Source organism: Pygocentrus nattereri, chromosome 23, assembly GCF_015220715.1.
Source record: "Pygocentrus nattereri isolate fPygNat1 chromosome 23, fPygNat1.pri, whole genome shotgun sequence".
Lineage (NCBI taxonomy): Eukaryota > Metazoa > Chordata > Actinopteri > Characiformes > Serrasalmidae > Pygocentrus > Pygocentrus nattereri.
The window spans coordinates 25,444,845-25,467,205 of NC_051233.1; the positions used below are offsets into that span (position 1 = coordinate 25,444,845).

Here is a 22,361-nt window from a genome sequence, read left to right on the forward strand (position 1 = left end):
AAACTGTAAATAAGCATTGTTGTGTGGAACCAATAGCCGTACAGACGATATGTTGTGACTGGAAGACTTGTTGTTCAGTAACTTGCGTGAAACTGTTATGTTAGTTGTGAGAGTGTGGGACTGAATTGTGGTTTTCTGAAAGTTCAAGGGGTTAAAGTTGTCTGGAATGTGTGTCTAGTCTGCTGTGACAGACTCTTCGCTTCTGTCTGGAACTGGAACCCGATTTTCTGCACCTGTGGTTCTTACTTTACGTCGTCCCTGTGTGTGTGTGTGTGTGTGTGTGTGTGTGTATATATGTGAAGGACCTTGTTGCAAAATTTATTGTAGACCATTCTGAAAAATTGGCTTTTTTATGATACATTTTGAGAATAGTGATATATCAGTGCTAAATGATGATGAGTAACCTTTCTTATAGATATTACATGTGTTTTCCTTCAACACTAACAAGGGATTATTACAATGGATATACAGCATTTTTGGAATGAAATTCTTCCTATATTCCTGTTCTTCTGGTTCTCTCTGCAGTGTCTTGCTTTTTTAAGCTTTCAGCTGTTAGCTCTGGTCACTGTCTTTTTTCCCATTTTTTCATGTTTTGACATTGGCTACTGTTTCTAAAGGTGGGTTAACATGAAAAGGCTCTATTTAAAGAGAAGCTACGTGTCATGACCACACATCTTGGAAATGTCTTAACAAATGCACTTTGCACTTACTCAGGTGGTCATACACCACCGTAGACTTCACTATATGTGACTGATCTTTGAGCGTTGTGTAGTTGGCAAAAAAAATTAAAATGCTTTCCTCTTCTTAGAAAAATAATTTAAAAAGCCTGAAGAAAGTTGGACAGCAATTAGTTTACTGAGTATTTATTACGCTCACAGAAAAGCTTAATAAATACTCAGTAAGTTATACAAGTGCTATCAAACTTTCTCTACCTTGGCATTGAATAAAAATGTGACGTGGCTGGAATGAAATGGTAGCGACCATTTATAAATATTTACATGGAGGAAAGCAGTAGACGATATACAGAAAGAAGGCAATTCATTGCTGCAACTATGTTGATAATGCTTCAAGCTGCTGAATACTGCTTTGAATGATCTGTTAATTGACTTTTTTTAATATGAAAAGGTGCTAATTCATCAAGATTGTTTTAATGATTTGGGTGTTGCAAGTCAAAAAAATTTTGATGCAGACTGAATTACTTTATATAATTGTAGAACAGGGGTTCTGAACCCCTTTAATGCAAATCAGTTTCCCTAAGTACTTAATGAGATTTAGGCAGGCTAACTTTTGAACAAAATTTTTAATTAAAAAAGATTTTGTGGATCATTGTTGAATGAATTATTAACATATGTACACATTTTGTACTGGCGATCATAAAGTGATGCACTTTTTACTTTTAAGAAATATCATCACAGTCATAGAACCCCCTGCAATGCCACCTTGAACCACCTAGGGGTTGGCAGTGGTTGGGAAATCCTCCTATAGTATCTTGACAAATTCCTGATCATTCAGTGCCAAATTTCAATACTTAAGCAGTCAGCTTTATCAGTGTCAGGGAGCTAATAAGCAAGATTGCTCCAACAGATAGGCTGCTGCCTGGCTGTCTGAATTACTTTCTGTGTGGAAGTTAAGGTCAGCGTTTCTTCATTAGTCTGCAGTCCAGTGTGGTCAGCAAATATACCCACATTGCGGCAAGTATTGCTCAGGAATCGATACCAGCCAGTGTGCCATTATTGATGTCTGCATCAGAAAGAACATGAACCACACCCAGCCCTAGTTATAAACACGCATACAAAAATATACAGAGTTTAGCCTAAACTCTTAGAAATAAAGTGCCACAAAGGTTTCTTAGATCAAAGGCATAGAAGAGCCACTTTTGGTTCCATAAAGAATCAAGTTGTTTTAGTATGAACCTTTTGTTATACAAAGATTCTGTACACTTCAAAGTTACAGATCTGGTTCTTTAGGGAACCAAAAGTGTTTTTTCTGTGCCATCGTATAAGGACCCTTTTTTGGCATCTCTTCTTTTAAAGAACATAGTTAGTCTTTCACCAGCCTTAAAGATTTAAATCTGTTTGGACAACTCTGCCTTTCCTTTAGCAAATTTCCCCGTGCCATTCAAGTTCAGCTTTTTTTTTAATAAATCTTCCTGGAAGGCAGTGTAATGTCACCATCTTTCCACGGGTTTCATCTTTGCCACCTATTCACCGTTAATTTGAAAATATTCTTTGATTAGCTGCAGCCTTGAGGGCAGTGGTAGACCTGGTATGGCAGTGCATGTGTAGGCTCTGCTTCTTAAATGCCACCAGTGCTGTTATCCTGTAAATTTTCCCACAGCGGGCAAGATTCTCACGGCTCAGAAAGATTGCATTAGGTTGCATCTCCTGGGTGGATTAGCCATGGCAGCTGAAACGGATGTTGTCTCTCTGTCCGTTTCTCCTTTTGTTCTCTCGCTGTGCAGTGCTGAAACCTAAGCAGAGCGTGTTGTAGTGAAATTGAATCAATAGCATTCTGTGGTTTAGGTTAATACAGCTGAAGCTGTTAAGGTTTGGCTGGGTCTATAAACTGATTTCATCTTTGTGCTGCTGAGGCTGCTTTGCTGTTCCCCTGGTGGCTTCTCTTCTTTCAAAGAGGATTGATAGCTCTCATATGAACTTAATTGTTGTTGTTTATTAAATAATGTATAATTGTAATACTGTAATATTTTCACGGTTAAACCATCTTCCTAGCTTTAAGCTAATTAACGTCTGTGTGGTTTGTGCTTTGCCAAAAAAGTTTAAAGGCTGCGACCAATACCTTTATGTTGAATTTTGATTAACTATGCCTGTGAATTTTAAGATAACTGCATCAGGCTGTGTGTTTGTTGACTTAATAAGAGGTAGCGAAATGTAAATTTAGTAGACTGTCGTCTCACTGCCATATCTGTTATGTTTGGCTGCACTTTTTCATTCGATAAAGCCTAAAGCTTTGTTTTTTTTTTTGTTTTTTTTTTTGGGATTGTGCCTGTCTGTCGGTTAACAGTTAGTTATTGGTCAAAATGCGCATGTATACTATGGTCCTAGGAGCTTATTTGCACTGTTGAAACATTTTCCCACCGCAACATACCGCCTTTAGCTGAAGAAGGGCTCAATAAGTACTGGATGAGCTGGATCAGGTGTGGACATTAGGGATGCAAGAGTGGAATCGGCCAGTATTTGCTCGGCAAACATTATTTTATTATGGCTGTTCTGTATAATGATAAACACATAGTGTGTGCCAGTGAACTACATGCTGTATACCCACATCCGTTCCTCTGTTAAGCCCTCACAACAGCCTAAGTATTTAGTAGTAGTGCATGAAAAATTAAAAAGTCTTTGTTGACTACTGCTTTTTAAAGTACAGCTAATGAAATAGGCCAAAAGTCGATTTGCCTGTAAAGTATTTGGAATTGACCTTAAAAAGAAATTCAGCGCACCAGTACTTGAAACAGCTCTGCTCCTCCAGGCAGAAGTGTACCTTTTGCACTATTTGGCATGTGGCCTGCTGCTAATGGCATGATTGTTGATAGTAGGTTGTAGGGTTTGATTTGCTTTTACCTCCTGTATAACGGAGGCTAGGGGTTATTCCCTTTTGGGAATCTTGTAAGCCTGGACTATAATTCTGCCTCAGAGTGGCAGCCATGATCCTCTTATTTTTTGTGTGTGTGTGTGTGTGTGTGTGTGTTGTCCTGACCCCCCCCCCCCCTTTTTATCCCCCCTCTGTCCCTGCCCCCACCCGGCCCTCGCCATAATAATAAAACGTGAGCAGACAGCGTAGCGTGAAGAAATGTGCGTCCCCGAGCGGTGTCGGGCAGCACTGGTTCTCTTGCTCGCCCTCGTCAGGTTTATTGGGGCAGAAGAAGAGATGGGTCTCCTCCCTTCAGGGCCTGGAGATGAAAGCCCATCCTGGAAGCATTTGGGAGAGGGAGAGAGAAGGAAAAATACGGGAAGGGAAAGGGAGGAAAAGGAAGATGATGTGGCTACTGTATAATGCATAAGACAACCCCCTTTTGAGGCTATTAGTTCAGCTCCTTTTTCCATAGTAATGGCCTTTTATGGCATGAGCTTCGTAAACAATGGGTTTTTGTTTATTGTGAGTTTTGATGGCAGCGCTACAGGTTGGATTAAATTAAAATTAAATGGAACCATATGGATCATCGTATATTAATAATAAAGCTCTGCCTTGAAAAATGATTAGTTACATTAGTAACTTCCATTGAGCATGACCTTTTTTTCCCACTGGGTCATCAGCATGTTTGAAACAAGCATACTTCTTATGAGTAGTCCTGTCGGATCTGCTGTTTTTCATAGATAGGGCTGCCATATCTCGTGTGTTTTGAATATTTCAATCTCTGCCAGTGCCTCTCTTTCAGCTGCTGTGCTTTACTGCATTGATAATTTGAATTTGGGTGCAGTCCAGTCTAATACTAACAAGCTTAAGAGCTTAGAAGGCAAAGGCGTAGAAATCATTTCAAATAACACGAAAAGCCAAGAGTTGGTTCGGTAATCTGCTGGTGGCAATTTACTGTAATTGAAGGGAAAATAAGAGTGTAAAATGTGTATTTGTCAGCTTAACTGTTTTATTTCTTCATGTTGCGCATTATTGTTATACCATTATCTGTTGGTATTTTCTGACTGTGCCTAAGTCAGTATGCTGGGATTTGCTTTAGAAGGGTTCTCCTGGGCTGCCCACTGGCCTGCTGTGGTAATATTTTTTTTTTTCCTCTTTTGCTTTTTTTTGCCAACAGTTAAGAACGGTCTCTCAAAGGCTACAAGATACAGAGTTGCTGCACAGTAAAAAAAAAACAAAAACAATGAGGCTTCATTGTTTTTCAATGAAAGAAAATAACGATAGTATGACGAGTTCAGTAAAAGTTGTGGTTTGTAGTGTATTGTCATTGTTTGGCCACAATTATTAATCTAGTAAGAAAGAACAGAATTGAGGTCGTCACACAGACTTTACCGTTTGGTGCCATGGTTTTTGCTGCCACTTAGTTCAGCTTGACTGTACAGGAGCTTAGACATGATAAACGTGAGAGCTAAAGCTGTTTTGTCTGAGGTCTGAACTGATGCACAGGTCTGAGGAGGTCCTAAATCATACTGTATCTTGTAGTAGTGCCCATGTTGTGATACTTGGAATATCCCAATTTTTAAAAAATGTTATCATGGCTCACATATTGTGATATCATTTCAAGTGAAGGAGAGCAGTGGTACATTTAAAATCACCTTTTACAGTTTTATATATATTTTTCTTCAAGATAGGTGGTAAACCAGTGTTGGACATATGTGTTGCCTATATATATATATATATATAGTATATAGCACCAGACATGTTTCATTAATGTAACACCATGTTTCATTAAACCTAATATTTCAGTAAAATGTATGTATTTCTCTGACAAGTCAAGTTAGATGCTACCTTGGGACACAAGAAAGCTCACCACTGCCACACACTGTCCTATCAATAATCATAAGTAATCCATGTAGTGCGTATTTACATTGGAAAGCAGATTGAGAAGTGATGGTAGGGAAGCACTGTCTTTATGGATACTCTCTCTGCGCTAGAGAGAGTGCATCTATTTGAAGTGGAGCTAACGTGGATTTCAGCATACTGGTAATTGCTTAATTCTAATGATTTCTTGGTTCTTTGTGACAGCTGTTGCTCATCCTAAACAGGTGGTGATTTTTCACCACAGGGAAATTGTGCATTGCATGCATTTCACATTTTATTTGTATTTTTCGAGGTTTTCGGAGACAAAGAAAACTCACTGAGTCAGTTTCTGGATGTGACTTCTTAAATGCATGCTCAGAGGTTTCACAGTTAATGATGATGCCAGTGGCAGTAAAGCACACTAAAAATCTAAATAAATCCTCCCAATACTTAACCACAAAGGGGTGGCAGAATCAACTGGTGCTTTATTAAGAAGAGAGAATTTCCTGGTGAGCTTCTTATGACCAGGCAGACTCCAGAAGTCATGATGTCAGAGGCTCTACCAAAAGATGCAAACCACTAGTAACCTTTTAATACCACAAGCACACGTTGTATTTAATTGTATTACATAATGATATGCATTGAATGAAGAATGACGATGAAATGAGCCGAATCGAGCCGTGCGTTTCACATGTTGAAGGTCACACTTAAGGCAAATCTTTAGACAACCAGTAACTGTCCGCTTACTTTTGTCCCATGACTGTATATAAAAATGGCCATGGTTGCTGTGTGGTTCACCCAATTAAATTGAGGAGCCATTTATGACATTTATGCGGGTTTTAACCAAAAACAGTCATAAATCATGTTAACGTTACCCCTCTTCATACTTTAGAATTAAACAGGCTGTTTTGTTTCTGTGCCTTTGATTTATGTACATGACTGGTTAGCTGCTCTGCCTTGTGCCTCAGTCAAAAGCAGTCTAAGCTAAAACACTCCTTATAACTTCAACGTGAATAAGTGAGTGTCAGTTTACTGACTTTTGTCACAACACAAAACCAATTAAATAATATATTGACTATGTAGACTGTGGGGTAACCATACCATTTTTAAACTGTAACTGTGTTTACATGATACATCAAACTCTTATTTGGAAACAGCAAAGAAAATATGTTGATTTCCAATCCAATCTGTTAGAATACAGAGGCAAAGTAATAGAATTGTCACTGTCTAAGTCTCACCTTAGGGTGGTAATGTGAGTAACTCTCGGTTCGAATGTATGCGCATTCCATCAGTTAGCTTTGATGTGTCTCAGACGAGGTCTGTTCCTGCCTAATGATTTTGGTAGCTGCTTGTCTTTTTTGGATGCATGCCCATATGAAGTTCACAGCACTGTGAGAAGAAAGGGTTTGATCTGATCAGCAATGCATAATGTTGTATGAATATTTCCATGTTCTATATAGCAGAACTACAGAAGAAACCTCTGTACTCTGTCTCAAATGTAGGGAAGCCAGAGCTCACTGGATACTAGGACTATGAATTGATTACATTTCAAAAATCATAAGTGAAAATTTAGCTGTCACTTTTGCTAGTTTTCCTGTACATTTTTTGTCAGTCAGCAAGCAAAGTTTTGTTAAGGAAACCTAAGACCAGACAACAAATGAAACTGCCTATGAACTATGTGTCATGTGAAAACAGCAGTTTATTGTTGATTAATGTCTGCGGCGATATATCTGCAACAGAGGTAAAGCTGTTGAGACTCCCAACTGCCTGCATTAGAGCTCTGATTAGGTGATATTGTTGGTTTTAATGTTTGTCCTACTGCTTTGGATTGCTGTCTAGCTTGTTCTCCACTGCATTTTTTAAAGAACACGTGACTGGCTAGCAAGCCATCTGCCTGGAACAGAGAAAAACTTTATACCTGAGCATGTGTTGAATTTAGCTAGGTCTTAAAGGCTGGTGCAATTTAAAGGTGTGTTTTTTTTTTTTTTTTTTTTTTTTTTTTTTTAAACAGCATAATAAACCCAATCATAAAGATTCTAAAACATGGTTCCCCCTCACACACTAACAAAAAGTTTGCAGTTTTTAAGACAATATGGTTGAAAAGATGCTGTTTCCTGTACACCGGACAACCTGCCTTGTAGTATTTCAAGTATTTCTTTTTCCTAGTTTGACCTTTCAAACCATGTTTAGTTGAGACCTAGAGCCCAGCTGCTTGCATGCACTGTTGATATGGCTACGTGACTGTAACACATTTGTTGAAGTGCAGCCTTTCATTATCAAGTTTCTTTCGTGGCTCTCTTGACAAAGCCAAAGTTATTTCCAGCTACTGTCCTGGTAAATTTGTATTTGACCGACCTAAGTTGGGTATCACAAGCAAAGAAAGTCATGTTTCAGGAGAACTATGAATAAGTCTAAGAGGAGACTAGTAAAAGCAACAGCAACGTGGAAAAATAGTTCCCTACAAAACAAGACTTAACAGTGGTATCTGCGCGAGAGGCTACAGCCATGGAGGAGAACTACTGACTGTACATACAATCACTGAGCACGTTATTAGGAACACTATACTAATACTGGGTAGGGCCTCTCTCTATTCTCGACACGGCCTCAGTTCTTCGTGGTATGGATTCCACAAGATGTTGGAGACATTCCTTTGTGATTCTGGTCGGTGTTGACATGATTGTGTCATGCAGTTGCTGCAGATTTTTCAGGTGTGCTTTCCTGCTTTGAATGTCCTGTTCTACTACATTCCAAAGGTGTTCTATTGGATTCAGATTTCAGATTCCGGCCACTGAAGAGTACTGAACAGGGGTGCAACGAATATTCGACTTAGTCGACGACTACATTAGTTGGCAACTGATGTAGTAATCGATTAGTTTGGTGACGCCATAATGCTTCTTTCTCGTGCTCACTAGAAAGGGTTGACAGTTAAGCGCTTACTGGAGAGTTAACAACATTGCGATGGCAACCTCAAGAACCAAACCGCATACCAGCACACTAAATAGTGTGTAAAAATAGCGCGTATAACTACCATTAGAAGTGCACTTAGTGTAGTGTGTGAAGTACAGAGGTGAGTGTAGTTCGAGACGCGGCGATAGTGGCGCTAGTTGTGAGCAGAGCTGTAAGCTGTTTTGAAACGCTGCTCTCTCTCGAAACAGAAAGAGCGCAGCATTTCCTTAATGGAGCTGGAACAGAGAAACAAGTCACTGTTATTCGCTTTCCAGATAACGTTTACAGTTGTAAACACTGCACCGTCATTGTCTTTTATTGTTAGTTAGCAAATGCATAAACCAACCTCAAAATAAATTTAAAACCTAGTAGCTACATAAGTTATTTGGTAATGCAGTGACTCATAATCCGAATAATCGATTATTCGTTTCACCAGTCAATCGATTATTCGACTATCCAATCAGTCATTTGTTGCAGCCCTAATACTGAACTAATGGCAATGTTCATAAAACCAGTTTGGAAGTTGCTATTAGAAGATTGGTAACTTGTGGCTATAAAGGACTGCGCATGGTCAGCAATACTCAAATCGGCTGTGTCATTAAAGCAATGATTGATCGGTATAAACAACCCCAAAGTGTGCCAGGAGAACATTCCTCACACCATTACACCACCTCCACCGGCCTTGACCTCTGACACAAAGCAGTTTGGGTCAGTGGTTCATGCTGTTGGTGCCACATTTTGACCCTACCATCTGTGTGCGTCAGCAGAAACAGAGATTCATCAGACTAAGCTGTTTTTCCAGTCTTGAGCTGTCCAGTTTTGATGAGCCTGTGCCCACTTCTGCTGTTGTAGCCCATCCGCATCAGGGTTCAAGGTGTTGTGCGTTCTGAGATGCTTTTCCGCTCACCACAATTGGACAAAGTTGTCATCTGAGGTACCGTATGCTCTCTGTCTGCTCGAACCAGTCTGGCCATTCTTCGCTGAATCTCTCATCATCAAGGCAGTTCAGGCTGTAGAACTGCTGCTCAATGGATGTTGTTCTTTTTCATACCATTCGGAGTTAAACTCTTCTTTCATGAGTGTTGTGCATGAAAATGCCAGGACATCAGAAATACTCATACCAGCTTGCCTAGCACCAACAGTCATGCCACGGTCAGTCACTGAGATCATATTTTTCTCCGTTCTGATGTTTGATGTAAACATTAGCTGAAGCTGCTGGCCTGTATCTGCATGATTTCATGCACTGCTCTCCTGACACACGATTGACTGATTAGGTAATTGCATGAATGAGTAGGCATACAGATGTTCCTAATAAAGTGTTGGGTGAGTGCATTCATTCATTCATTCATTGTGACATGCAGCAGTTCACTCTGTGTTCATTTCTTGTGAACCTTGATTTCACACAGTGTAAATGATACTGGCTTCACTCATATAGCTATAAATATATAAATATAAAGCACAGAACACACTGCTTTTTTGGGGGAAAATGTTTTCCAGTTGTTAGTAGTGTCCTTGGCAGTTATAGCTTCAGCCTCTTGGAGTGAGTGTGCATTTAGTGACTGCATTTGAGTCCAGTTATCTTCTGGAGCTGGTGTCTTCTTAGTTCCCTTAAAGCGTAATTCACCTTTCCTCTTTTTAACTGTCTTCTCCTCTATACTTTTCTTCTGCTGTTTCTTATTCTCTCTTCTACTCCTCTCTGTTCCTCTCCTTTCCTCTCCCAGACAGTCTCCTTTGCTCTGTAATCCTCTCTGCATTAGAATATTAAGCTCTTCCTGTTTCCATAGAGCCCTCAAGGTGATTACCCATTTTTCCCCCCTCCCTGTCAAATACAAAGGCACTGGAGTGGATCTCTGCTTAGCCACTTCCCTCCTGTCTTTTTTTTCTCACTGCTGTTAATATGCACTTCAAAAACAACAAATCAAGATGTATATTTTAAGACGTTTTTGCATGAACCCCTTGGGCAACGTGTTTTTTTGTTGTTTATCATCCTGGACACTGTTGTTCCTCAGTGATTGGGGCTTGACTTTTGGAGAGAGTTGGCTTAGATGGAGAATGTTTTGCTTCTGCCTGTTGTTCTCCGAAAGCTTAAACAGTTGGCAAGAAAGGGCGAGAGAGACCCACACTACGCTAGAGAGAAAGAGAGAGAGCCTGAGAATTTTATTTTGGCCAAATCCTGCCCCCTGCCTTCACTGCAGCCCATCCAACCCCCTCTTCCCAAACCATTCACACATTCAGGAAGCTGCCGTCTCTGCCAGAAGCCCTCTCTGTTTCCGGGAATCGGGCCCACAGGGCCGCTGTGGAGTGGGCCGGCTCTGACGTGAGAGCCATTGTTCCCTTCATTGTAGAAGGGAAGGAACAGCAACAAAAACAAAAACCACCCACGGAAGGAGCAGAGGGAGCGAGGGAGGGAGGATGAGAAGTCTGAGCTATTTCTGTAGAGAGAGAAGGAGGCTCCTCCAGTTCTGGAGCTGGGCATTAGCATTCGTACACACTAATGATTAGATTGCTGTCTATTTTGGTCAGTTGATGTATCGCGTGCTAACTGGTATCATGATGACCTTATCACAAAAAGAAGGCATGTAATGCATCCCACTTATGAATAGGGCTGTCACTATTGATTGTTTTAGGAATTGTCATTAACCAGTTATTTGGATAATTTATTGCATTAATAGAGGTTGAAAAAAATGAGAATAAACAGTAAAACAATTGGCAGACAATCACAAGACATTACACAAACATTAAATTGTTAAAATGGAATTAATTGGAGCAATGAAACATTTAAAAAATAACGATGAAGCGCACAATTAGAAAAAGATAAACTAGGAAAGATTTTAAAATACTTCACATCTATATATTTTTATAAGTCTTTGTGGTAGAAATAATGCATATAAATCGTAATAATTATTGGGTGCTTCCCGGAATTAGCCCACAATTCCTGTGGGCTATGTAGGGGTAGAGCTTCCAAGAATTTGTTGTTTTTCATATTTTTTTTTTTTTTTTTGTAGAAATTAGATTATAAAAGAGCAGCCATCATCATCACTTTTATTTATATAACGCCTTTCCCATGCTCAAGGATGCTTTACAATCAAAGAACATCAACACATGAAACAACAACACATTAAACAAAAGGCAGTACAGGTAAACGTTCTATATAGGTAAACAAGTATAAATGGAATGACAAAAACACAGTGAAACAATCTTGTGTAAGAGGGACCAGTAAAAGAATTTATATGCCTTGTCATCATACAGATTGATCAATAGTGGTTCATTGATGAGCTTACTTTTAAAATTTAAAAGCATTATGACAAAATTACGCTGATATATTGTGCATTATTTTTACACATCTTAAACTTGGTTGTAACGCTTGTTGTAAACAAATGCTTGAAAAGGTCAAAGTATTACTGCCGCTCCCCTCTGTGGAGTGTTCTGTGGCCATTATACTGTCTTGAGGCGTGGATTGTTGTCTGCAAATATGTTTGCACTGTATGTGCCTTTTTAATCCTGTGCTGTGACAACAGGGGGAGGAAGACTCTCCCCTGATAAAGCAGTAGTAATCAGGACCCATGCAGGCAGAACTGGTTCTGGATTAGTAGACACTAAGGCCTAAACGATACAAGCATTTTATGACTCACCCACCCCACTCACCCTCCCATCCACTTACTCATCCACCCGCCCTCTCACTCATCTCACTCCTCTACTCAATTCACTCAACTCAATGTCAATAACTCACTCACTCACTCACTCACTCACTCACTCACTCACTCACTCACTCACTCACTCACTCACTCACTCACTCACTCACTCACTCACTCACTCACTCACTCACTCACTCACTCACTCACTCACTCACTCACTCACTCACTCACTTGCAGACCCTAGGTCAAAACACATGCTTTCCAAATAAATTGTGCCCAGCTGATGGGCAGACACAACAGGTGAGAACAAGACAACAATGATAGACAGCGCAGAGCGGATTATGTTATGTATGATATATAATTCAGCAGCAATACAGGCAGTGCTTGTGTCTGTAATATCATGCATGTGTAGAGACAGTTGAAGGGCATTAGAGGGTGAAATAATCAGGTTACATTCTTTCTGGCTTTTACCTGCTCTGTGCCACCTGCCATGAATAAAGACGATGTAATGCGCTTTTACAAACTGTGCATTTACCATATACTGTAGAATGAATGACGCATGTTTCTTTTCTTTCTTTGTCTTGCAGGTTTCCCAAAAAACCAACCAGGTGAGTCCTGAGCACTTTCCCTTCACTGTTCTTTGCTGTTTCCTTCAGCCTGCCATTAACCCTAAGACGTCTAGAGTTATGATTGTTTTGCTCTACTTTTTAACTCTTTGCTGTACTATGTAATTCTTATAACTATTATGGAATTAATGAAGTAGTTAATGACTGATCAGATTTACGTTTGATTTGCCTTGTTTCAACAACATCAAATGGCGGGCACATTTGATTTTTTATTTATTATTTTATTTTTTTACATCGCATTCAGATCATAATGACTGCTGGCATCAGTTCAAACTTTACAATGTTGATCAAATTGTTCCAAATATCTGTGGGCGAAGGAATAATTAATATTTAAGTACATCTTACTTTCTATATTGCCAGTGATATCTGTGGTTTTTAAGGGTAAAAGAGAAGAACATTGTGCATGCCGAACAAATAATGCCCATTCTGTGGTTGAAATGGTGATATGACCAGGTTATGTCAGGGGCTGCAGGGTGTGGGCTGCTAGACACAACACTGATGCTGGAGATACAGCAGTACACTGCACAAGAATGGCTAACTTACTGTTGCTGTCTGCTTAAGGATTACAATGCGATGTGTCCTGATGTCCTGAAGGTCTTTGTTTTTCCTGCTCTGATGGACCACATCAGCTAATTCATAAGTTGTTCACAACGTGAATCTAGTGTTTTTAGCAGGGAAAACACAAAAACATGTTTGGTGGTGATTAAACAGAACTAGGACCAGCACTAGCTGAAGTTCTTTTTACACCAGAAGCGACACAGTGTGTCGTAGTGCTGCTGCTACAGCTTAAAGTACAGCTGTCAACTGATTTGATAACAGGCCAAGATTGTAAGGTATAGCAGTATATAACACTGAATTTTGTCCCACTTCTAGCTAGAAACTGTTTGCATGCTGAATGTGGCAAGTGGCAAAAATGAAGTCATAGCATATTTTTCAGCTTCACTTGGATGATGCTACCAGTGTAAAAAGCAAGAGGGGTTAACAGGAACAAAGTGTAAGTAATGTGGTTATTGTGATTGGTGTAAAATGGGCTTATCAAGGAATGCACTGTTACTTACACTAGAAAAAGAGCTAAACTATCACTGGGGTGTTACCTACAAGGGTATGTGTTAAATACCATATTCCATTGCAGTTAGGACATCTCCTAATGCCCTATATTGACTCCAGACTTTTTATATTGTTTTTCTATTTTAAATGTTTGGTTTGCCTATAAAACTCATTTAAGACACACTATTGGTCCTCAAGACCATTATTGAATTTTTGAGGGTATGTTTACATTGTCTGTACCTTGATGATCTAAAATGTATCTGTACAGTGCCTTTTTCTGACAGTGTGGCATCATACAAATCGCATGTGTAACCCTCAAACATGTCTCAGCAGACTTCGTTATATCATTAATTATATTGGACAACAGAACGCTGCTTAACTAAAACAGTGGTCAATGATAGCAGGCATCTTAACATGCCCCCCTCCGCCCCCTTATTTTTCATACACGGACATTATAGCTTTGTGCCACACAGTGTCATAAAATGATATACCTGTGATTTTTCACTAGTCTATTGCTTTAAAACGAATGATTTTGAAATCTCTGAAATACAATAACTGTAGACTTTTTTGTGTGTATGTATACAGGACAGGAAGTATTCTCAGGAAGGACCACCCACCAGACAAGAAACCCAAGAGTGACAAAGTGTCAGCACCCCCCTCACATGAGTTTGACCCCACAGGTAAGTGTGGTGCAGATGGAGCCTGATCAGACAACTCTTGTGTAATACAGCCATGAGCTCTTTTTTTTTCACACACAGCAGAGAAAAGAGAGAGAAAAGTCTTTTTCATGCTGATCTGCTCTCTTTTCTTTTTTTAACATCTCTCTCTTTCCCATCTTTACAGCCATGCACTGTGTGTCAGTATCACTAGCAAGTAGCTGATGTTATCATTCATTTCTCTCATTAATTCTTTGATGCTGTAGGCATTTAGTTAGGCGTGGCTAATGCAGCTGGAGAATGTGCTTCGAGCAGAGCTTGGTAGAAGATCTTTTTAGAATGAAACAGTCATTCATTGGTTGCAGTTTTAGTGCAGTACTAATGTAAAATTTTCTATGCCTATCAAACTTTAGCAGTCCAGCTTTGTAAGTGCAACACCGTTATGGTAGATTAAAGTAATACTTTTCCAAGGTATGGTTAATCAGCCAAAATGGTTTTGATTGAGGAGTTTGTGCTTAAGTTCTTAGGCTATTGTGGCTAACAATGCAAATTAGTATGGTATAAGTTTTAGTTGCTTGTTAGCTATGTAAGCTTTGTAGCCTCATTTCATTTTGTTTCAGGCCACTGTAATCTGGCACTGGATTGTAGTTATTATTTAATCTGGGTTGAGGATTGAAGACTAAATCTCAGCCTCTTTTATCATGCACTTTGTCAGCAACCAACATCGTGCATGGCTCTGTAAGCATGATGTTTTTGCTGGAGCCTGGTTATGGGATTACCTGGAAGTCCATCTGTGTATTGCCCAGGATTATAATCTTTCCTTCAGAAATACACAGCTGTGCCGTAATCAAGGAAAGCCTCATCTGAACCCAGTGATTGAATGTAGAGCGATGACTGAGTCACCTTGGATAGCATGACATGTCAGTTTTCATTGAACAGCAAAGTACAAATTCTAAGAGATTAGATATAAGACAAAACTTTTGCATAGAAAAGGGAACCGTCAAAGGAAAATAACTGGAAAAGTGAAGATTTATTCCACTAAACCTTTTATTGTTAAAAGGTTTAGAGAAAATGGGACGCCTAAAAACTAACTGCAAGACCTGCTAGACGCACCAAAACTGTCACCATCAGAGAAAGAGCATTTAAAGGTTTTGTCTTTGAGAGAGAAGAGAAAATCAGACTCTGCTCTTGCTTTAGGTCTGAAAAAATCCACGTTTCTGTCCATCCTTCCACTGTGAGACGACTGAACACTGAGTCTGAAAGGATGTGTAGTTGTAAGAAAAGGAGATAAACAAAAAGGAGAACATTTGCAAATCACTCAAAAAAGCTTCTGATGTTCTCAGAACGATCGACTGACCCCCCTCAGACCTCAATAATACTGAATGTATTCAGTATTGGGATTACTTGGATTGTAAGAAGCAGAAAATGCAACCAACTACTAAGACTGAAAATTGAAGGTGTGGAAAAATATCCCTGCAGATTTCTTTGAATAATTGCAAGCAAGTTTCCCAAGAAAATGGAAGATGTAATGGAGGCGAAGCGTGGGCACACTAAATATGAGAAGGGTCTGGCTGCAGACATGCGCTCTCAGTCTGACATGCACCGCCAGGCTATTGATGACATCAGTGCCGCTTTGCCATGATAGTTTTTTGACGGTTTTATGAGGAAAAAAACAGCAAACCACCTACTGCTGGGCCACAAGAGTTACACTGAATGTATATTAACATTGCCATGTTGATAGCAAGGTAATATTACGTGGAAACTTTCAAAATATTTCGGGTTTATTTGCAGAAAAGAAAAGGCTATAGCTGAAACTTGTGAAAGCTATCCTGAAGACGATTAGAACCATGTTTAAAACTGTAAAATTGATTAAAACAGAACTTATTAAGGATTCTAGAAGGTTGTGACAACATAGTCAGTGTGTAGTACCAATTATTTTTGCTGTCTTGTCAACGTTGTCACAACCTTCTAGAAAGTTGTCAGACAGCGTTGTCATAACTTTGTGAGGAATTACATTTCAACGTTGTGACAATGTAGAGAGCACCAAGCAGACGACGCTGTGGGCACCAAAACAGTACGTTGACACAATGTACTGTGGCAGAGAGTGCATGTGCACGTGATGTCAGTGGGGCTGAGAGTGCATGTCTGTAGCCAGACTCTATTGCTAAATACTGGAAATTGTATATTTTTATATTTAAAATAATATAGAAAATTGCAAGGTGGTCTCTGGTGGACTTCTTCACAGTTTTGTATATGTAATACCTTAGCGGTAGAAAATTGGAGGAAGCATGTTGTGAGGAATGTAAGCGCTTTGAATTGGTCACAGTAGCTCATTATTATCCGCAATAATATACAGTCTAACATAAAGACCTGAACTTTGCTTCATACAGATGTTTCTAATATTGGCAGTTTCTTTCAAAAAACTTGTTCCAGCAGGTTTGAGTAAACCATTGCTGTTATCCAACAGTCAATGTTCAGGGGAATGATACAGGTACTATAAAAATAAAGCGCTGTCAGATATAACATGGATAAGATGGATTGCAGCCACTCAGCCAATCACAATGTGGTAAAAATGAACTGTTTCATAAAAATGAAATACTTGTTCATTTATTTAGTAGCTTTGTTTATTTTTGTTATGTTGAACATTTTAGCCAGGACTATTGTTTATTCTCAAATGCTTTGAACGTTTTGCTTCTATATTTTTTTTTTTTGCCAGTATTAGCCATAGCTAAGCTATCCCATATGTTTTTTTGTTTTTCTTCTTCCATTCGTTCTGTTTACATCTTTAATTTCTCCACGTTTGTTTTTTTGTATGTGTATCCTGCATGTTTTCCACTGTCAGAGCTGCCTGTGCAGAGTGTAGTGACAGAACGAAGGCCAGAGTCGTGTGGTAAGAGTTCACTTAAGGCTGCTGCCAGTGGGGTGTGTTGTGTGCTGTCTTTTATTTTGCTGTGGTGTTCCTCTATTCTCTTTCTCAGTTTCTCTCCCCCCCCTCCTCATCTGCCTATCTATGCCACCCTCACCCATTTCTCAGTCTCCACCAGTGGGGCCCAGTTCTCTTCCCTTACCCGGTGGAAGCCCTGAAGTGGTCCACTTGTCTTGAATCCGGGATCCATATGTAACATCTTTAACTTTGTTTACACCTGGTCATTTCATGCGACTTACATGTGGATTATACCCTCATAAGATTTTAATTACTGGCATTTACAAATGGTGTTAACACGTGTCTCTGGTTAGTCAGATTGAAATTCGATTACTGTGTGTCGCATAACTGAAGGAGCAGCAATGCCTCTGTTTAGTGGTGGCAGTACAGTGGGCATTGTTGCCCCATATGCAGAATAGCAGAGGAAGGTGCTGTCACAGTATCAGGAAGAGTTTTGGTTCTTGAACATGGCTTGGTGAGGTGAATGCAGTTTTACTTGGTTATACATTATCTGGACATAATCCTGACGCATGAAATGACCATGTTTAAACTGCATTTTAATGACAGAAGCTCTAATCTCTGTTTTAGAGCCAGATATCTTTACAAGAGAATATTTCACCCAAAAATGCTAAAGAAACTAACCGCTAATAAAAGCTAGTCAGTGAGAAATCTTTACATAATGCTAACTGACCCCCTTATGGCTCAATAATTCTGTCAAATTTGCAATGTTCGCCTTACCCCAAATGTGGTCAGTCAGCCAAGATATGTTTGGTGTCCGAAGTTTGTTTTAGTTTTGTATTGAACCTATAAGGCCATTGTAGCTAAAAAGTAGTAGAAGCTTATGGACACTAACTAGCATTGTGCAAACTGAATCATGCACTTGATCAAACCATATAAGACTTAGTTATATGGTGTCTGACATTGTATTTGGCTGTATGTCTATAGAAATAGATTCATCCAGGTTTCAAGGTGCTACTGTTTATAGCTATGATATGTACATTTATCCATTTTTAAGGATAATTGCATGCCCTACAATGTTGGCAACCACATAAAGAGGTCTACTTTACCTTATATAATAACTTGGCACAGCTTTAGGAATGAGGTGTGAGATTATTTAGGTGTTTTGCATAAGGGGGAAGTTATTTATATTTAATCTGTTTGGCAGTGTTAGCATTTTGGGAGAATTATGCTTGCAGTCATATTGAATCGTGTTTTTGAAGGCTGAGTTTAGATTCAGTATTGCGTGGTTGCATACATATGACTCCTGGTGTCTGTGGTTCATTGTGCATGAGTGGAGTGGTGCCTTGCCCGGATACACCTTACTAACCTCCCTTTACCTGCTTCTGAGCAGTTACCCTGCATTCATGTTGTTGGATGAATAAGCTGATGATTTTAGGTCATTTTGTTTTCAAAGCAATATGGACATTCCTAATGATGACAAATGAAAGTTGTTAGGAAGAGATTAGTGACATGCAACAAGCCATGCTCCACAGGTTTTTATTAGCTAAATTAGCACTTCCTTTAATATTTCAGTTTATTTATTTGTTTAGCAATTGAGTTCAGTAAAAAAAATCTGTTGGGATTTGATTGAACCTGGGAAAGCAGGCAATGCAATATAAACACTACTGAAAAGCCAACGACCCACCACCGATGGGAGGGGCAGTAGTAGGGGTTCTGTGCTTTGTGGATTGGGCAGTGTCCGAAGGCGTGGGCCTTGGCGTTCTGATCCTCGGTTGCTGAAACTGGCTTTTGGAAGTTGGAATGTTGCCTCACTGGCAGGGAAGGAGCCTGAGTTGGTGCGCGAGGTCGAGAAATACGGGCTGGATATAGTCGTGCTTGGCCTCTGTGTCCACAGCTTGGACTCTGGGTCTTGAGAGGGGCTGGACTTTATTCTTTTCTGGAGTTGCCCATGGTGAGAGGCGGCGGGCAGGTGTGGGCTTTCTCATAGCCCCTCGACTCGGTGCCTGTATGTTGGGGTTTTCTCCGGTGGACGAGAGGGTAGCTTCCCTACGCCTTCGGGTTGGGGAACGGGTCCTGACTGCTGTCTGTGCTTATGCACCGAACAGCAGTTCAGAGTACCCACCCTCTTCTTGTCCTCGGGAAGGGTGCTTGAATGTGCTCCTCCTGGAGACTCTATTGTCCTACTGGGGGAATTTAACGCTCACGTGGGCAATGACAGTGAGACCTGGAGGGGTGTGATTGGGAGGAATGGCCTCTCTGATCTGAACCCGAGTGGTGTTCAGTTTTTGGACTTCTGTGCAAACCACAGTTTGTCCATCACAAACACCATGTTTGAACACAAGGATGCCCATAAGTGCACATGGCACCAGGACGCCCTAGGCCCGCAGTTCAATGATTGACTTTGTAGTCGTGTCATCGGACTTGTGGCCATGTGTTTTGGACACTTGGGTAAAGAGAGGAGCTGAGCGGTCAACTGATCACCACCTGGTGGTGAGTTGGATCAGGTAGTGGGGGAAGATGCTGGTCAGACCAGGCAAACCCAAACGTATAGTGAAGGTTTGCTGGGAACGTCTGGCAGAAGAACCTGTCAGATTGATCTTCAACTCACACATTGACTCAGAATGGGCCATGTTCTGCTCCTCCATTGTTGAAGCGGCTGACTGTAGCTGTGGTTGCAAGGTAGTTGGTGCCTGTCGGGGCGGTAATCCTCAAACCCGGTGGTGGACACCCCAGGTGAGAGACGCCATCAAGCTGAAGAAGGAGATCTACTGGGCATGATTGGCCTGTGGGACACCGGAGGCAGCTGGCAGGTATCGGCAGGCCAAGCGATCTGTGGCTTCAGTCGTCGCCAAGGCAAAAACCTGCGTGTGAGTTTGGTGAGGCCTTGGAAAGTCGACTCCGAAAAGATTCTGGCAAACCGTCAGGCGACTCAGAAGGGGAAAGCAGTGTGCCACTAGCACTGTATATAGTGGAGATTGTGTGCTGTTGATTTCGACTGAAGACGTCATTGGGCGGTGGAAGGAATACTTTGAGGACCTTCTCAGTCCCACTGACACGTTCTCCAGTGAGGAGGCAGAGTCTGGGGACACGGGCATAGGCTTGTCCATTACTGAGGCCGAAGTCGCTAAGGTAGTTAAGCTCCTTGGTGGCAAGGCTCCAGGGGTGGATGAGATCCGTCCGGAGTTCCTCAAAGCTCTGCATGTTGTAGGGCTGTCTTGGCTGACACGCCTTTTCAACATTGCGTGGACATCGGGGGCGATGCCACTGGATTGGCAGACTGGGGTGGTGGTGCCTCTTTTTATTTTTATTATATCTTTTTTGCACCCGTGACCCGAATCCCGGAGAAGCGGAAGATAATGGATGGATGGAAAAGCAGACAGGTTGAAGTTAGCTTGGTCGAAGTAGTTACTAAAGAATTCACTCAAATTCAAGTTCATATGTCATTAAAATCATTGTAAACATTAAAGCCGGAGTAGTAAATGTACGTAATCGTTAGCTAACATAGCATTGGGAAGGTCTTAGGTAAGTGGCATCATTGTCACTACAATGTCTCATTACAATGTGGGGTTTTCTACTTTAAAAACTGCTATGTAATGTTCACAAATATGTATATTAGAAAACAAAAAAGTCGACTATCCTATTCTTTGTTTTTTGGCGCAGGTTATGGTGTTATGTTGTGGAGATGACCATAGACCTGAAAAAAGCATCAGGAATGCTATGGAACAGTGGTGCTTTGCATGAAAGACATTGGTTTCTTGTTGAAATAGCATTAATTTTAAAAATGTGCATCATAAAATAGCAATAATGGTTAAAATGCTTATTGATAGTGGGATATCTCCTGAAAGTAATGGGAGCAGTAAGAAGGGCAGACACTAAAAACTGAAAAATGTTATATTTAGTTCTGGAAGCTTCTGTTAAATTTTCTGTTAAATGTACTTTTCTGCTTTTTTTTTACCTGAAGCTGAAAATTAATAACTTGAACTTGGTGGCCATTTTGACTGGAAATTAGTCCTTGTGTGGTGTCGATGGTTTTGTTACTCAGAGGGTCTGGTGGACATTGTTGTGTTTTGTTTTTTTTTTCTTTTTTTTCTTCTTCTTCTTCTTCTTCAAAAATACAACCATAACAATTTATGTAAACATACCAGATGTTTAAAATAGCACAAGTGGCCAGTGTAGGGTTCTCCTTTAGCAGCTGTAGCCAGTCAGCATCCTCTCCATGTTGTCTTGTCTGCCGTGTAGTCACACACATACACGCACACATACAAATAAATGTACGCACACACACTAACACTAACAGCAAGCCATGTAGGAGTGAATACACATAAATGTGTTTGGGTGTACAGTCAGGGTGTGAAGTCACTGAAAATGTGTTCTTCACAGAAAATGAGCAAAGACAAAGGGATCTGTGGTTGAAATCATAATAAATAACATTTTTATTTTTTGTTTTGTTAAACATAGGCTCCACAGACCCAAACACCACACAATGGTTAAATGAATGAAGTGTAGTCTCAGATTTTTGCACAGAATTGTACATTTGGAATAGGTGGGGGGGACTATAGTGTGGTTGTGTGATCATGCTTTGAGTTAGCAGCTGTTGGGGGTTGAGTGGACAGTGTTAATGGGTTGGTGGATGGGCGTTTTTAAGTGCTGGTCTGGAGAAAAGGCATTCCGCCAGTTTTGTCCTGCGCAGACAGCGGAAGATGCAACTGTGATTTAGGTCAAGTAAAATGTCTGTGAGCAAACATACACACGCACACTTGCGCTCAGTCTGTTGCATTATATAGCCAAAGCAATGTGTGGTCACCATGGCTGATTTTCTGTTGTATGTAGTCACTGCACATGGATGCTTCATAAATTACAAATCCGTGAGAACACATTGCAGTCTGATGCAGGCAATTGTTTGCTGAGGCTTTATATTGCTGTATAAATTTATTTCTATGGCAGATTAAAATGAGCAGCTGTGTAATGAAAGTGCATACTGCCATTCACAGATTGATGAGATGGAGACAAGATTACTGTCAGACAGACGTTATTAATGTTTTAGTAGTCTCAAGACACGCAACTCTTGACTCTCAAACAGAAGCGGTCAGTGGGTTCGGTCTCTAATGCAATGCATTCA

At 40.4% G+C, this 22,361-nt stretch overlaps 1 protein-coding gene across 7 annotated transcripts in view; it reads left to right on the forward strand.

Moving 5' to 3' along the window:
- arhgef12b (Rho guanine nucleotide exchange factor (GEF) 12b) overlaps positions 1–22,361 on the forward strand; it is an 81,509-nt gene that overhangs the window by 23,894 nt on the left and 35,254 nt on the right. For 5 of the 7 annotated variants that reach the window (XM_037533190.1, XM_017699758.2, XM_037533193.1 and 2 more), the window contains exons 2-3: positions 12,617–12,637; positions 14,288–14,382. In XM_037533190.1, the coding sequence (XP_037389087.1) occupies positions 12,617–12,637; positions 14,288–14,382 (116 nt within the window). Of the gene's footprint in view, positions 1–12,616; positions 12,638–14,287; positions 14,383–17,223; positions 17,249–22,361 lie in introns of those variants that run through there. The other 2 variants (XM_037533192.1, XM_037533194.1) reach the window with 1 other exon arrangement.